Here is an 18027-nt window from a genome sequence, read left to right on the forward strand (position 1 = left end):
TTCCCCGCCGCGCTTGCCGGGCCGCTGCAGCTGCCATCCACCGCCACCACCGCCCCACCCTGGCTACAGTGGCAGCCGCCGCTCCTGGCGGCCTCCGCCGCGCCCGGCACTCCGCTGCAGCAGCCACCGCCGGTCAGCTCCAGCCCCGCATCGCCCGCGCCGGCGGGAGTCCCGATCCACCAGATCAAGTTCCCGTCGTCGCCATTACCGCTTCCCCATGGCGTCCCCATCCAGCAGATCAATTTCCCGCCGTTGCCGTCACCGCTTCCAGCTTGGATCACTACCCGCCACGTGTCGGCGGCGGTGAGGCTGCAGGCTGCTGCGCGCTGCCTCCTAGCGCGTCGGCGTGTGCGGAAGATGCGTGGTCTGCAGCTGCCGCTCCTCCCAGCTGCGCTTCGCTGCGCAAAGAACCTCGATCTCGTCCGATGCTTCGGGGATCTTGGGCATGCTTTTTTCCCCGCGGGCAGCGACCTCAAAGTCTGCGACATCGGCGGTTGGGGGGGGGGGGGCGCAGCCCTCGTCATTCTCCATCGCAAGCCCTCCACTCTTCTCTGTGCGGTGCAGACCAACAGCCGTCCGGCGGGGAGAAGGCAGGGTGTCACCGACAGAAGCGCACCGCGTAGCACCACTGCATTCCGTCGTCCGCCGCGAGGGCGCCTCAGCTGGTCGCTCTTGCGACCAGTTCCAGGTGGCAATACACATGCACTCCTTTTGTCCAGATGGTGTCCATGGGATCCAGGTGGCTGTACACGTGCACGTCCGACGTGCGGATGGTGTCCACTTTTTGTTAAGGGGTCCAAAATAAATCGTCCCTGTCCATTTCAGGTTGAGAGTAATAAAACAAGCCGAGATGTAAAAGACTTATTTTTAGGTGTTAGGCTTGTGTTGCGTCGAGTCATGGTTATAAGTTGGTTAGGCTGCAGCTCGAGAACAAGCTGCATGTCTAGGTGGGGTGTAGTGTTAGAGTACGTAATGGGCCTAATGGCCTGGGCTGGCGGTATAGCCCGTTAGTCTTAGGGTTAATTAGAGATAAGGGTCGCTTGCTTAGGGGTCAAGTAAGCCTTGCTTGGGAGTCAAGTAAACCTCTCTATATAAAGAGAGGAGATGTATCAATCTAATGAAGCAAGAATTAAGAAGGAAATTCCTTCCATCTTGCCCGGCACTGGGCAAAAGGCCCCCGGTCGGCCCTCTCGTGCCCTCCTTCTAGCAGCGCCATAACACAGTACTAAATAAATTTGCGCAGCAATTGGTGTGGCAAAATGTTAACCTGCAATCTGAATTCCCTCAGTGAACTTTCAGTGCTAACATTTGAAAGCAAAGGAAATAGCAGTGACCATTGGACCAAGACACACGGCAGTCCGTGATTAGTTATAAAAATAGCAACTGTACAAGTAACTAATAAGATTCACGAGAAAATCAAGACAGGGGCTCGAATCACTCAACCTTTCTTGCTTTGTCTGACGAGCCAAAATCCTTCCACAAATCCTACAAGCCAAAACCACATGTAGATAGCTGTTGATTACAAGGAGTTGAGCCCAGTGGATAAAGCCAACCATACTTGATTCAGTTTAACCAATAAACACCGGAAATATAGGACACCAGTTAACACACTGCAGCGCGAAGGAGATTATTTTTACCTAAGACAACAAATACAGAGTTCAGCTTCAGAGGATAAAACAGAGCATTCACCACAAGTGTGCTTTACTGTAACAAGTAATGCAGAGAGCCCATGTCGACTTAGCCATCCTTACTGCTCCATTGAACCTTTTATTTTACCGCGTAGTAGATCACCAGCGCTACGTGTCATCTGCACTTTCAGTCTCATATGTCTGCAAACTGGCCACTTACTGCCTTGAATCTCTAGTTCTCCACAGTGATTTTACTTTTCTTTTTGTTGGTGTTCTTTTCCTCATCAGATTCGCCATCGAAATCAATACGTATGCGTGTAGTTAACCTTGAGTGAACAGGATTGCCCATGGCTGGCATGGGATTAACAGGAGCTGCAACGCCACCACTGGTACTTTGAAAACCCAAATGCTCTGCAGTTCCACTATCCTTCCTTCGCTCGGATGGCTGCGTCGTGGGCGTTTCACTGTCTGGGGTCCCTCCCATGCTCTTAATTTTTTGCTAATCGTGTTGCTCTGGTCAGATTCATAATCAGTTGCAGACCGTGATGATGGAGTAGCAGGAGCAGCAATAATATAGGTCGGTATGCAAGTGTTGGGAATGCCAGAGATCTCATGCGTACTTTCAGATTCATTGTATTGCTCAGATAGGTTCCGAGGCAATGGAGCAGCACTGTCGGTGATAGTTTCAGGATGGCAACATCAATCGGAGAAACCTCATTTGATAGGTTATACTTCTTTGCACGCTCGATCGGATCGTAGTTGATTGGAGATTCAGGAGCAAACCGTTCTTGAATCATGATCAAAAGCCTCAGCAAACTGTGTCGGATATCTATAGAAATGTGATACATTTCGTAACTGCCCACGGCGTCTGGAGCCAGCAACTGGAGACACAGTACGAGTCTCGGCTTTCATGCCCAGCACGGCGGCAGAGACCTGCTCGGAATAAGGCCCTCTGTAGGTGGTCAGAATCTTGAGGGCAACCTGCCGGACCTCATTGCAAAATTCAAGTTTCTCCTGCCTCAGCTCAACCGGAAACTCGTCGGCCATGGCGGTGCACATCGCATACATGAACTTGGCCTCCTCCGATGCACATGAAGCAGGCAGCCGGAACAGCCGGCGGTGAGGCCGCATTTTGGAAACGCCTCGCTTCTTCCATGATCTCCGGGCTCGGGTCACCGGCGATTCTGGTAGACTCACCGTCGTCGGCCATGGCAGGGATGCGGCTCAACGTACAAACACGCCGCGGCGTTGAGACGTGCAGAGGGATCGTCGACATTATTCAGGCCTTCCTCCAGTCTGAAAGATTCGAAAACACTTTGGATGTTCTTGTCGTGGTACCTCTTGACTTTCAGCGGAGGCGGCCGCCTGAGGCCTGACAGGATCGTTTCCCCTGAGCTTCAGGAACTTCTCCATGGATATGCAGCTTCCTGGCGGCAGGATGAATCGGCAGATGAGGATTCTGAGTATGGCGAAATCCATCGTCTTCCTCGGATCTAGGCCGACGTCCTCAATTCCGAGGATCTTTGGGTCGATCTCGACGTCCATCAGAAAGAAAGAAAGGAAGTTTTTTTTTTTTGATTACTGAACGAAACTACATCGTTCATCAGTTGCCATGGAAGAGAAGAAGATGATGTCTGCGCTGGTGGTAGCTTGAGTTGGGGCGACGCCTCTTCAGTTTCTGACACGCTGGACCCACACGGACTCAACTACTGCAAATGTATGATTTGCCCGGGCACTCGTTCTTCTTGGCGGCTGGTGCGTGGGCAGATTCAGCTACTAGTACGTTCCACCAGTGAAGTACTCCGTGTGTACTGTAGGTGCTATATATGCTTACACTCTGATACACAAAATAAAAGAAGATCTGACCCCTTCTTGCCCATGCACAGATGCATCTGGAGGACTTGAATGGACAGAGAGATTTCGAATAATCAAAGGAATCTGTGAGGGCCTACACTATCTTCACATGAACCGTATTCTACATTTGGACCTCAAGCCCGCTAATATATTGCTAGATGATCACATGGTACCTAAAATTGCCGATTTTGGTCTCTCGAGGTGTCTTGATGAAAATTCGGCCCACGCTACTACTACCATGCACATGTTTGGACACACCGTACGCTAATCTCTCAAAAGCTCTTCTTTTTCGTTAGGTTTAACTTCATGTTTGATTTGAATATTCACTGACCAGGCCGACATAATCTTCTCGCAGGGGATATATGGCACCAGAAATATTATACGGAGGAAACCTACAAGATCTATACATGTACATCAGTAACATATTTATGGATACATTTGCATTGAGCGACCTCAGTCGATGAAGAATGAGAGGGATGGAGTTTGTCAGCAGGGGTAATGTACCTGATAACCTGAGCCCGAGAAGAGAAGCTCTGTACACCAGGTGACAACTCTTTTGGACATCACCAGCGTGTATGGCATTTCATCGAACAACTCAGGTGCAAAGGCCAGGACAGAAGTGCACGCTGCCTTCTCGACGGCAGGGCAGAGAAGGAAGGTCATGGTCGAAGCTGTAGTAGGGCACCCGCCAGCTCGCAGGTGGTTGGTGGCCACCGTCGGCGACGGCGCCGGTGGAGGTTGCGGGCAGCGGTGCCGACTCCGGAGTCCAAATTTTGTGAGGACTATGGCTGGGTTGTGTGTACTGTAATCTGAAGAGCATGTGCTGTACCTAAGTGCTTCATAAGCCTAGGAGAATGACAGACAAGAACACCGAGAGCTGTCTTGTGCAACGTAGTGAAATGATTCGCCAGGGCAATCGCTCTTCTTGGCAGCTGGTGGGTGGGCAGATTCAGTTTCAGTTACAGTTACACCCCACCGACGCAGCATTTGCTAGTAGTAGCAGGTAGTTGCATGATTGCATCTTGGATTTGAGACAGAGAGGGAGGTTACCTACCTGAACCATGCACTGTTTTTTTTCCTTTTCAGTGGTTTAGGTCAACCTCTGGCTGATTGGTAATGTTGATGATCTTAAAATATAGGGACACAAAATATAGGGTCAGCAAGGCCGGTGAAACAAAGAAACAAAACTAGAGCTGTTCCTATGGTCTGAGAATCCTCACTGGGATAATTAAAGATAGAGAAATGAACAATATAAACAGATGTAAAAGACATTAAGCTATTGATCATAAGCCTCAGAAAGCCGCAGAAATATCGTCATCAGGTATCTGACTGTAATTCCAGCATAAAGCTAATCATCATTGGCTTAAATTGCGGTACAGACCTTTACAATGTAAAAGACTAATAAAAACAATCGCATTACTAAAAAATGTCGGAAGAAAACAAGGCGTATCATCAGAATATAAATGCCTTCTCATCCACAGGAAAATAGGCAGGTGTCCTAAGATTGTTTCAAGGTTTCATCATATGATACTGACCAAACCAGGAAGAAACAAAACAACTGATAAAATGTTTTCTAATGGATTCAGTTGCAAAGATGGCATCATACAGGCAGCTCAAGCCACCCCTCGGATCGAGTGTTGGATTATGCATCAATACCCCCTCACAATCCAAACAGGTCTTCTACATTGGAAGGCAAGATGAAGCAAACAAAGAACAGCCAAGAAAGATTTGGAGAAAGATGCTCAGTGGTGGCAATGTTTCAATTGGTTCAATTCTGCCAGCAATGCCATGCATGCAACAACAAGAAACAATGTCTAGTTGAGTGTTTGTTGTGCAACAACAGCAACAACAAAAATCTAGTTGAGTGTTGTTCCCATCCCTGCACAGCAAGTGTAATGACTAGATAAGGGATAAAATTGGCAATTAACAACAGATAAATATATTACTACTCGACAGAATGAACATACTAGCAGATGTTATAGATGAGAGCACAGCATTGGGCCTCTTAAAGTGTCTGCTCACCACTTGCAAGTTTCGAATTGTAGGGTTCGTCGCTGCTAATCCTAATGTGGCATTCCATTCTACATGAACGGCAAATCCCAAAACTTTCAGACAAAGATGATAGTACAGCATTACACCACAAATTTCCGCCGTATCTCCGTGCCGCTCACTCATCAGCGTGCTTCTTCTTTTTCTTCTTCTCCTTCTTGGCAGACACGTCGATCTCCATGGGTGCATCCTCAGCGTCCAATTTCTTCTTTTTTTTCTTCTTCTCGCCATCGGCGTCGGCTGCAGGGGTCTCCTCGGCCTCCTTGCTCTTCTTTTTCTTCTTCTTCTCGCTAGCGTCGGTGACGGCTGCGGGGGTCTCCTCGATGTCCTTGGATTTCTTCTTCTTCTTCTTGGACTTCTCTTTCTCCTGCTCGCCATCCTCTTCAGCTGCCTCCGCAGTAGGTTCTTCCTCTTGGTGCTTCCTCTTCTTTGAAGCAACTTCTGACTTCTTTGGCGTTTCTTCAGTGGTTTGTCCAAGCACAAGATCTGCTGCTGAGTTGTAAGTCTGACAATGACAAACAAATAAGGTCAGGCAAGTTTCAAACTCTAATTGTTCAACAGTAGTATGTATTACTGGGAAATACAAAGGCTGCTGGTTAAACACATGCTCTGTGACAGAATATGCAGAATCCCTCTATTATGTTAGGTAACAAAAATATACAGTGCTCACTTGGACACTCTTAATTAAGAGCAAGTCTGGTTTTTGCTATTACATAACATATGTAATTGTTAGATCTGCCAGGATCTTGATCAATAAGAACAAAGTCAGTGTAACATCCTGATAATTATCTTTCAATTAAAAAATAATCTTCTAGTTAAATGAGAATTCTACTGTTTTTGACAAATGACAATGTTTAATAACTGGTCTACACTTTGAAACATAGAGCAAGCCAAAAACAACTTACTTTAGCGGGAGTGATCAGAGCACCACCACCCTTCCGGTCCTTTTCATACGCTTCTATCTTGGGCTTTCCTTTCGTAGAACCAGCAGACCTCCCAAGTTCTTTACCCTCAAGAACTCGGAGCCGTGTTTCAAGCTGTTCAAAGATTCAAATATGAGAACAATATCTTATCTACGGTGTCAAGAAATTGCCTCTACAGCACGGTAACAAGTACCTTGATCCTGCTTTCAAGACCCATGGAGTTATCGTCACCGTCAGCAAGGGCGTCATATCTTATGGCAAGTGCACTCTTAGCAGCAAGCGAACGAGAGATCTTTCCCTTGTGCTTGGGAGCCGCCTGTCCAATTAATGATGCATGATAGATGAGACCATACTTTGGTGTAGCATGCTTTGTCTTCAGAGCTCTGAATAAGGCCTGCAGAAAAATATAACCAGTTTAAGTCCCTGGGGCTAAAGCTAAAGTTCAGTTGCAGCAAAAAAATGATAACTTCAACCACAAAAGCATGACAGTGGTCAACTACCAGACATCACGTTCAACTAGTCAAAGAAAGAGGAATTTAAAAATTCACAGAAACACACTGTATGTAATTCAACAAACCTTCTCTGCCCCCAGAATCTGAATCGTGCTGCCAGGCTGCTTCGCCAGATTCATCAAACTACCACCATGGGAAATAAGGCGAGCGCCAACAAGTTCACCAACAAGTGCAGTCAAGTTGGGAGCAATGGTATTCATTCTACTTTTTAGATAGTCATAGAGCTGGGCTCTGTACTCAGAAAGAGCCAGGACTTGATCACACAGTTCCCTAATGTTTGAGAGGTCAAGATCATTGACTTCTGTTCCCATGGAAATTACAGCTGCCTCCTTCAGCTCTGCTTCCACTTCTTCTGGAAGTATCTAAAAGAAGCAGAAGCAATCACTTAATACCAGGTTTCAGGCACATGCAGAACACAAGTTTGGACATGTGGACACAGTTTACCTCAGAGAAGTCAAGGTTAACTGCATTAACACGATTGCCCATCATCTTCACAGCTTTCGCATAATGGATGTTATCTGCAACAATTTTTGTGAGCTCCGGAAAGTGCCAACCGTACCATTCACGGACCCTCATAGCGTAAGTGTTAAGCTCCTTGTCAAGATCATCCAACAAGCCAATGGCCTGAATGATCATAGTATCAACCTACATAAATGGGCACAATCATGAATTAGTGTAGCTTTACTAGAAGAACACGCAGCCAAAAGAAGAGCATAACCAGAAGGCATGCTAGAAATAGAAGAGCATAGTTTGTAACAGTGAGCACGAAGCATGAAAATAATTTCAGAGTAAGCATCACAATTCTGGGTGCTTTGCATCAGTAGAAAGCTCACCTTTTCAGGGCTGAACTTGAGTTTATACCTAGACAAGCTGTGGGACAATCCTAGGCTCATTGGACCTAGATCATGCTCAGCTAGTCCAGACATAAGTTCAGTGAGCTGGTTCCTCAGCCCTCTCATCAGTTCCATAACAGCAGAGTTGTGAAGGCAATCAATTTGCTGCAAAATCACAATAATATTATACAACAATACTGATCAACGCATGTGAATGGAACAGCTGAGTCTCCAAACCAACCAGCTTTTCTTTGATGGCATTCCCAAGTTTGGAATCAGCAACAGCCAATGTTTCACCATCACAGTGCTTCTGCAGGAACTTGCGCAGACCCTTGCTGGGCTTGCTATCAATCAGCAAAGTTGCGGCTGAAAGAGCATCAGAAGTATTTTCAAACTTGTTGAAAGCCTTCAGCTCAACCACCTGATATAAAATCCATTACGGCAAGTCAGTAATGAACAACAATACAGGAGAGAACCCTTAATATGAACCAACAAAGAGAACCCTACAAGACAATGCTGAAGAATCTCAACAAAACAACAAAGCACCATTGGTCATTCAACAAGAAACATGCGAAAATACATCATAAAGGACGCACAAACGAAGCCTCTCACATTAAACCTACACAGACCATCTAGTACAACAGTATACTAAATTAATCTTATGTATTAACTGGCTTGGAAAAACTGTAATTTTCACTGGTAACGTTTGGGGACCCAGTAAAGATTGTAACTTTAGCAAAGCAGCTACCACAATAATACTACATACACAGGTTTCTGCATTAACAGATTCTATATGACTGATTCCAAAACAGCCACAGTAGACTATAACTAACAAGGCAGTGGAACCGTGACAAGTCAGAGCAAACTACAACACCGATGAGTAACTCAAAGACAGAGCCATGAACCATCCCACCTTCCTTGCGTTGTCCGACGAGGCAAAGTCCTTCCACAGATCCTGCGAACCAAAAGCACGGCAAAGATGAGTCGACTAAACAAAACAAGCACCTTTGACCATACGCGCGTACGGTCGTACCACACGGGTGGGGAGACGGAGGTAGCGGATTCAATACCTCGACGCTGCTGAGCTTCCCCTCGTCCAGCACCTTGAAGAGGGCGAACCCCGCGGGCGTCTCGAAGAGCACCAACATCTCCTCCTCCGCACCTGCCGGCAAAAACCGCAACCACGGCACGAACGCGTCAGCACACCAACCACGCCGCCGGGACACCGCGAGAGTAGGGGAGATGGGAGGCCGCGGAGCCGCCGAGGCGGCGGCGCTAGGGATTCTTATACCTTACCTGTGTATAGGAGGACGAGCGGTGGTGGAGGAGGCGCTGGCGGCGGCGGCGGCGGCGAGGGGGGAGGGGAAGAGAGGAGAGGAGGCGCCGCGCGGGGTGGGGAGAAGAAGGAAGGCGGCCAGGGTTTTAGGGCTCGACTTATATCGGCGGAGCGGCCGGGCAGGGGTTGAGAGGTTTAGCAGGGCCCACCCCGCGCGTTCCGTGGGCCGTTCTACCGTGGGCCGTCCTTGCTGGGCCTGGTATAACAGCCTCGCAACGACGTGGCCCATCACCTCGAGACCCGGAATGGGTCAACCCTAAAAAGAATGTACAGTGTCCAGCACGTGAACGAGCATAGTTTTTTTTTCAAGTGAATGGACGAGCATAGTTATTTTTTGCGGTGAAAATGAACGAGCATAGTTGGTTTCAAAGACCAATCAGCCTTTTTTTTCGGGAATCAGTCTTTGCAATGTACTAGTGTGCAAGTTGGTTTCAAAGATAGTACTTGCAATTTGCTTAGAACAAACTCTTCATTAATTATTCACCCAATCAAAGTACCTTTGTATCGGACCAGTTGATTACGGATTTTCTTTTAACCACATGCAGAAGAGCCGCATATATTTCATTTGATAAAAAGAAGAGTGCAACGCCAAGAAGGCACCGTACAACGCCAAAGATGACACGGCCCAAACAACAAAAACCACAACCTAGACAACATGGAGAAACTAAGGATCGGGCACAAGCGTCGGCAACAAACGACCTAGACATAACACTAGAGGTCAAACAAGTACAAGTAAGGACCACAAAGAAGCATGAAAGCAATGACCAGGCGCCGAAGGAGGTAGCATCTGTTGGGGAACGTAGTAATAATTCAAAAAATTTCTACATGTCACCAAGATCAATTTAGGAGATGCTAGCAACGAGAGAGAGGGAGTTCATATTCATACCCTTGAAGATCGCTAAGCGGAAGCGTTACAAGAACGTGGTTGATGGAGTCGTACTCGCGGCGATTCAAATCGCGGAAGATCCAATCAAGCGCCGAATGGACGGCGCCTCCGCGTTCAACACACGTACAGCTCGGGGATGTCTCCTCCTTCTTGATCCGGCAAGGGGAGAGGAGAAGTTGAGGGAGAACTCCAATAGCACGACGACGTGATGGTGGTGGAGCTCGTGGTTCTCCGGCAGAGCTTCGCTAAGCACTACGGAGGAGGAGGAGGTGTTGGAGAAGGGAGGGGTTGTGCCAGGGAAGGGGTGCGGCTGCCCTCCCACCCCCCCTCTATTTATAGGGTGAAGGGGAGAGGGGGCGGCCCCCCTAGATTCATCTAGAGGGGGGGGGGCGACGACGGCGAAGGGGGGAGACTTGCCCCCCAAGCAAGGTGGGAGGCGCCCCCCTAGGGTTTCCAACCCTATGCGCCTTGGGCCCTTGGGGGGCACACCAGCCCACCAGGGGCTGGTTCCCTCCCATATTCAGCCCACTAAGTCCCCCGGGGCAGGTGGACCCCCGGATACCTTTCGGTGGTTCCGGTACAATATCGATAACCCCTGAAACTATTCTGGCGACTGAAACTGGACTTCCCATATATAAATCTTCACCTCCGGACCATTCGGGAACTCCTCGTGACGTCCGGGATCTCATCAGGGATTCCGATCAACCTTCGATAACCACATACAATTTCCCATAACAACTCTAGCGTCACCGAACCTTAAGTGTGTAGACCCTACGGGTTCGGGAACCATGTAGACATGACCGAGACATCTCTCCAGCCAATAACCAACAGCGGGATCTGGATACCCATGTTGGTTCCCACATGTTCCACGATGATCTCATCGGATGAACCACGATGTCGAGGATTCAATCAATCCTGTATACAATTCCCCTTGTCCATCGGTATGTTACTTGCCCGAGATTCGGTCGTCGGTATCCCCATACCTCGTTCAATCTCGTTACCGACAAGTCTCTTTACTCGTTCCATAACGCATGATCCCATGACCAACTCCTTAGTCACATTGAGCTCGTTATGATGATGCATTACCGAGTGGGCCCAGAGTTACCTCTCCATAATACAGAGTGACAAATCCTAGTCTCGATTCGTGCCAACCCAACAGACACTTTCAGAGATATATGTAGTGCACCTTTATAGTCACCCGGTTACGTTGTGACGTTTGATACACCCAAAGCACTCCTACGGTATCCGGGAGTTGCACAATCTCATGGTCTAAGGAAACGATACTTGACATTAGAAAAGCTCTAGCAAACGAACTACACGATCTTGTGCTATGCTTAGGATTGGGTCTTGTCCATCACATCATTCTCCTAGTGATGTGATCCCGTTATCAACGACATCCAATGTCCATGGTTAGGAAACCACAACCATCTATTGATCAATGAGCTAGTTAACTAGAGGCTCACTAGGGACATGTTGTGATCTATGTATTCACACATGTATTACGGTTTCTGGTTAATACAATTATAGCATGAACAATAGACAATTATCATGAACAAGGAAATATAATAATAACCATTTTATTATTGCCTCTAGGGCATATTTCCAACAGTCTCCCACTTGCACTAGAGTCAATAATCTAGTTACATTGTGATGAATCGAACACCCATAGAGTTCTGGTGTTGATCATGTTTTGCTCGTGGAAGAGGTTTAGTCAACGGATCTGCGACATTCAGATCTGTATGCACTTTACAAATATCTATGTCTCCATCGTGAATATATTCACGAATGAAGTTGAAGTGACACTTGATATGCCTGGTCTTCTTGTGAAACCTGGGCTCCTTGGCAAGGGCAATAGCTCCAGTGTTGTCACAGAAGAGAGTCATCGGGCCCGACGCATTGCGAATGACTCCTAGGCCGGTGATGAACTCCTTCATCCAGATTGCTTCCTGTGCTGCCTCCGAGGCAGCTATGTACTCTACTTCACATGTTGGTCCCGCCACGACGCTTTGCTTGCAACTGCACCAGCTGACTGCCCCGCCATTCAAAATGTACACGTATCTGGTTTGTGACTTGGAGTCATCCAGATCTGTGTCGAAGTTAGCATCGACGTAACCCTTTACGACGAGCTCTTCGTCACTTCCATAAACGAGAAACATATCCTTAGTCCTTTTTAGGTACTTCAGGATATTCTTAACCGCTGTCCAGTGTTCCATACCGGGATCACTTTGGTACCTCCCTACCAAACTTACGGCAAGGTTCACATCAGGTCTGGTACACATCATGGCATACATAATAGAGCCTATGGCTGAGGCATAGGGGATGACACTCATCTTTTCTCTATCTTCTGCCGAGGTTGGGCATTGAGCCGTGCTCAATCTCACACCTTGCAATACAGGCAAGAACCCCTTCTTGAACAGATCCATATTGAACTTCTTCAATATCTTGTCAAGGTACGTGCTTTGCGAAAGACCAATGAGGCGTCTCAATCTATATCTATAGATCTTGATGCCTAATATGTAAGCAGCTTATCCATGGTCCTTCATTGAAAAACACTTATTCAAGTAGGCCTTTATGCTTTCCAAAAGTTCTATATCATTTCCCATCAATAGTATGTCATTGATACGTCCATTTTACATCATGCTTTTTATACCGATATTTATTGCATTATGGGCTGTTATTACACATTATGTCACAATACGTATGCATATTCTCTCTTATTTTACAAGGTTTACATGAAGAGGGGGAATGCCGGCAGCTGGAATTCTGGGCTGGAAAAGGAGAAAATATTAGAGACCTATTATGTACAACTCCAAAAGTCCTGAAACTTCACGGGAGCACGTTTCAGAATATATAAAAAATATTGGGCGAAGGAAGTACCAGAGGGGGCCACCCACCATCCATGAGGGTGGGAGGCGCGCCCTACCCCCTGGGCGCGCGCCCTGCCTCGTGGGCCCCCTGGCAGGCCTCTGGTGCCCATCTTATGTTATATGAGGTCTTTCGCCCTGGAAAAAAAATCATAAGCAAGCTTACGGGACGAGACTCCGCCGCCACGAGGCGGAACCTTGGCGGTACCAATCTAGGGCTCCGGTGGAGCTGTTCTGCTGGGGAAACTTCCCTCCGGGAGGGGGAAATCATCGCCATTGTCATCACCATCGATCCTCTCATCGGGAGGGGGTCAATCTCCATCAACATCTTCACCAGCACCATCTCATCTCAAACCCTAGTTCATCTCTTGTATCCAATCTTTATCCCAAAACCTCAGATTGGTACCTGTGGGTTGCTAGTAGTGTTGATTACTCCTTGTAGTTGATGCTAGTTGGTTTATTTGGTGGAAGATCATATGTTCAGATCCTTTATGCATATTAATACCCCTCTGATTATGAACATGAATATGATTTGTGAGTAGTTACATTTGTTCCCGAGGACATGGGAGAAGTCTTGCTATAAGTAGTCATGTGAATTTGGTATTCGTTCGATATTTTGATGAGATGTATGTTGTCTTTCCTCTAGTGGTGTCATGTGAACGTCGACTACATGACACTTCACCATTGTTTGGGCCTAGAGGAAGACATTGGGAAGTAATAAGTAGATGATGGGTTGCTAGAGTGACAGAAGCTTAAACCCTAGTTTATGAGTTGCTTCGTAAGGGGCTGATTTGGATCCATATGTTTCATGCTATGGTTAGGTTTACCTTAATACTTCAGTTGCGGATGCTTGCAAGAGGGGTTAATCATAAGTGGGATGCTTGTCCAAGGAAGGGCAGTACCCAAGCATTGGTCCACCCACATATCAAATTATCAAAGTACCGAACGTGAATCATATGCGCATGATGAAAATTAGCTTGACGATAATTCCCATGTGTCCTCGGGAGCGCTTTCCTTTATATAAGAGTTTGTCCAGGCTTGTCCTTTGCTACAAAAAGGATTGGACCATCTTGCTGCACCTTATTTACATTTATTACTTGTTACCTGCTACAAATTACCTTATCACAAAACTATCTGTTACCGATAATTTCAGTGCTTGCAGAGAATACCTTGATGAAAACTGCTTATCATTTCTTTCTGCTCCTCGTTGGGTTCGACACTCTTACTTATCGAAAGGACTAAGATAGATCCCTATACTTGTGGGTCATCAAGACTCTTTTCTGGCGCTGTTGCCGGGGAGTGAAGTGCCTTTGATAGGTGGAATTTGGTAAGGAAAAATTTATATAGTGTGCTGAAATTTAATGTCACTTGTTACTATGGAACATAATCCATTAGTGGCTTGTTCGGGGTATCTTCACCCCGACCAGTAGAGCAAAGAGTTGCTCCTCAACCTACTGAACCTACTGAAAATGTTTACTTTGATATTCCTTTGGGTATGATAGAGAAACTGCTAGCTAATCCTTTCACAGGTGACGGAACATTACATCCCGATTTGCACCTAATCTATGTGGATAAAGTTTGTGGATTATTTAAGCTTGCAGGTATGCCCGAGGATGTTATCAAGAAGAAGGTCTTCCCTTTATCTTTGAAGGGAAAGGCATTGACATGGTTTAGGCTATGTGATGATATGGGATCATGGAACTACAACTGACTGAAATTGAAATTTCATCAGAAGTTTTATCCTATGCATCTTGTTCATCGTGATCGTAATTATATATATAATTTTTGGCCTCGCGAAGGAGAAAGCATCACTCAAGCTTGGGGGACGCTTAAGTCAATTATATTCATGCCCCAATCATGAGCTCTCAAGAGAAATTATTATCCAAAAAAATTATGCTCGGCTTTCTCTCAATAATCGCTCCATGCTCGATACTTCTTGTACTGGTTCTTTTATGATGAAGACTATTGAATTCAAATGGGATTTACTGGAGAGAATTAAACACAACTCTGAAGATTGGGATCTCGACGAAGGTAAGGAGTCAGGTATAACACCTAAGTTTGATTGTGTTAAATCTTTTATGGATACCTATGCTTTCGTGAATTTAGCACTAAATAGGGACTTGACTCGGAGATAGTAGCTTCTTTCTGTGAATCCTTTGCTACTGATGTTGATCTCCCTAAGGAGAAGTGGTTTAAATATAATCCTCCCATTGAAGTAAAAGTAGTTGCACCTATTAAAGTTGAAGAAAAGACTATCATATATAATGATTCTGTTGTTCCTACTGCTTATATTGAGAAACCACCATTCCTTGTTAGAATAAAGGATCATGCTAAATCTTCAACTGTGGTTCATAAGAGTAATACTAGATCACCTACACCCTCTGAGCAAATTAAAGTTGAACCTAGTGTTGCTATGGTCAAAGATCTCTTGGCCGATAATATTGATGGGCATGTTATTTACTTCTGTGATGAAGCTGCTAGAATTGCTAGACCCGACACTAAAAATAAACATAGACCTGTTGTAGGCATGCCTGTTATTTCTGTTAAAATAGGAGATCATTGCTATCATGGCTTATGTGATATGGGTGCTAGTGCAAGTGCAATACATCATTCCTTATATAAAGAAATTATGCATGATATTGCACTTGCTGAGATAGAGGAAATTGATGTTACAATTAAGCTTGCCAATAGAGACACTATTTCACCAGTGGGGATTGTTAGAGATGTTGAAGTCTTGTGTGGGAAAGTTAAATATCCTGCTGATTTTCTTGTTTTTGGTTCCCCACAAGATAACTTTTGTCCCATTATATTTGGTAGACCCTTCTTGAATACTGTTAATGTTAGGAAAGATTGCAGAAAGGATGTTGTTACTATTGGTTTGGGGGATATGTCTCATGAGTTTAATTTTGCTAAATTTCGTAGACAACCCCATGATAAAGAATTGCCTAGTAAAGATGAAATTATTGGTCTTGCTTCTATTGACGTGCCTCCTAATGATCCTTTAGAACAATATCTACTCGACCATGAAAATGATATGTTTATGAATGAAAGAAGGGAAATAGATGAAGTATTCTTTAAACAGGGTCCTATTTTGAAACACGACTTGCCTCTTGAAATCCTAGGGGATCCTCCACCCAAGGGTGATCCCGTGTTTGAGCTTAATCCTTTACCTGATACTCTTAAATATGCTTATCTTGATGAGAAAGAGATATATCCTGTTATTATTAGCGCTAACCTTTCAGAGCTTGAAGAAAAGAAATTATTGAAAACTCTGAAGAAGCGCCGTGCTGCTATTGGATATACCCTTGATGATCTTAAGGGCATTAGTCCCACTCTATGCCAGCACAAAATAAAATTGGAGAAGGATGCTAAACCGATTGTTGATCACCAACGACGGTTAAATCCTAAGATGAAAGAAGTGGTAAGAAAAGAAATACTAAAGCTTCTGGAGGCAGGTATAATTTATCCCGTTGCTGATAGTCAGTGGGTAAGTCTTGTCCATTGTGTCCCTAAGAAGGGAGGTATTACTATTGTTCCTAATGATAAAGATGAATTGATCCCACAAAGAATTGTTACAAGTTATAGAATGGTAATTGATTCCCGCAAATTAAATAAAGCTACTAAAAAGGATCATTACCCTTTACCTTTTATTGATCAAATGCTAGAAAGACTATCCAAACACACACATATTTTGCTTTCTAGATGGTTATTCTGGTTTCTCTCAAATACCTGTGTCAAAAGAGGATCAAGAAAAGACAACTTGTACTTTCCCTTTCGGTACCTTTGCTTATAGACGTATGCCTTTTGGTTTATGCAATGCACCTGCTACCTTTCAGAGATGTATGACTGCTATTTTCTCTGACTTTTGTGAAAAGATTGTTGAGGTTTTCATGGATGATTTCTCCGTTTATGGAACTTCTTTTGATGATTGCTTAAGCAACCTTGATCGAGTTTTGCAGAGATGTGAAGAAACTAATCTTGTCTTGAATTGGGAGAAATGTCACTTTATGGTTAATGAAGGTATTGACTTGGGGCATAAAATTTCTGAAAGAGGTATTGAAGTCGACAAAGCTAAAGTTGATGCTATTGAAAAGATGTCGTGTCCTAAGGACATTAAAGGTATAAGAAGTTTCCTTGGTCATGCTGGTTTTTATAGGAGGTTCATTAAGGACTTCTCTAAAATTTCTAGGCCTCTGACTAATCTCTTACAAAAAGATGTTCCATTTGTCTTTGATGATGATTGTGTGGAAGCATTTGAAATACTTAAGAAAGCCTTGATTTCTGCACCTATTGTTCAACCACTTGATTAGAATTTACCCTTTAAAATTATGTGTGATGCTAGTGATTATGCTGTAGGGGCTGTTCTAGGACAAAGAGTTGATAGGAAATTAAATGTTATCCAATATGCTAGTAAGACTCTGGACAGTGCCCACAGAAATTATGCTACTACTGAAAATGAATTTTTAGCAGTTGTGTTTGCTTGTGATAAGTTCAGACCTTATATTGTTGATTCTAAAGTAACTGTTCACACTGATCATCCTACTATTAAATATCTTATGGAAAAGAAAGATGCTAAACCTAGACTTATTAGATGGGTTCTCTTGCTACAAGAATTTGATTTGCATATTATTGATAGAAAGGGAGCGGAGAACCCCATTGCAGACAACTTATCTAGGTTAGAGAATATTCTTGATGACCCACTCCCTATTGATGATAGCTTTCCTGATGAACAATTAGCTGTCATAAATGCTTCTCGTACTGCTCCATGGTATGTGCTACCTCTTGAGCACCGTGTTGGTTTTCCCTTGAAGAGAAAAGGGTGATGCAGTAAAGTAGCGTAAGTATTTCCCTCAGTTTTTAAGAACCAAGGTATCAATCCAGTAGGAGATCATGCTCAAGTCCCACGCACCTACACAAACAAATAAGAACCTCGCAACCAACACGATAAAGGGGTTGTCAATCCCTTCACGGTCACTTACGAGAGTGAGATCTGATAGATATGATAAGATAATATTTTTGGTATTTTTATGATAAAGAGAAATAAAAGATGCAAAGTAAAATAAATAGCAATAGAAATAACTAAGTATTGGAAGATTAATATGATAGAAGATAGACCCGGGGGCCATATGTTTCACTAGTGGC

The 18027-nt window shown here is 44.9% G+C and overlaps 1 protein-coding gene, 2 non-coding genes and 1 pseudogene across 4 annotated transcripts; all 4 read right to left on the reverse strand.

The window, feature by feature from the left end:
* Positions 1-4766: 4766 nt before the first annotated feature.
* Positions 4767-4847, reverse strand: LOC123038514 (small nucleolar RNA snoR77Y). The gene has a single exon (XR_006417899.1). It is a non-coding gene; the product is annotated as a small nucleolar RNA snoR77Y (small nucleolar RNA).
* An 80-nt stretch (positions 4848-4927) lies between these two features.
* On the reverse strand, positions 4928-5014 carry LOC123038511 (uncharacterized; annotated as a pseudogene).
* A 44-nt stretch (positions 5015-5058) lies between these two features.
* On the reverse strand, positions 5059-5152 carry LOC123038537 (small nucleolar RNA snoR31). Its single transcript, XR_006417920.1, has one exon. It is a non-coding gene; the product is annotated as a small nucleolar RNA snoR31 (small nucleolar RNA).
* Positions 5153-5398: 246 nt separating this feature from the next.
* On the reverse strand, positions 5399-9227 carry LOC123187584 (probable nucleolar protein 5-2). Of its 2 annotated transcripts, none has more exons than XM_044599488.1 (10): positions 9096-9227; positions 8870-8961; positions 8713-8754; positions 8041-8220; positions 7800-7964; positions 7411-7611; positions 7032-7328; positions 6648-6848; positions 6437-6568; positions 5399-6036 (listed from the first exon to the last, which is right to left on the reverse strand). In XM_044599488.1, the coding sequence occupies exons 2-10, from the start codon at positions 8945-8947 to the stop codon at positions 5650-5652; spliced, it is 1683 nt and encodes a 560-aa protein (XP_044455423.1). In that variant the 5' UTR covers positions 8948-8961; positions 9096-9227; the 3' UTR covers positions 5399-5649. The 2 variants fall into 2 exon arrangements, with proteins under 2 accessions (XP_044455423.1, XP_044455425.1); XM_044599490.1 differs by having other exon boundaries at positions 9091-9157.
* Between the last annotated feature and the right edge of the window lie 8800 nt (positions 9228-18027).

The sequence above is a fragment of the Triticum aestivum genome, chromosome 2A (assembly GCF_018294505.1).
Source record: "Triticum aestivum cultivar Chinese Spring chromosome 2A, IWGSC CS RefSeq v2.1, whole genome shotgun sequence".
NCBI lineage: Eukaryota > Viridiplantae > Streptophyta > Magnoliopsida > Poales > Poaceae > Triticum > Triticum aestivum.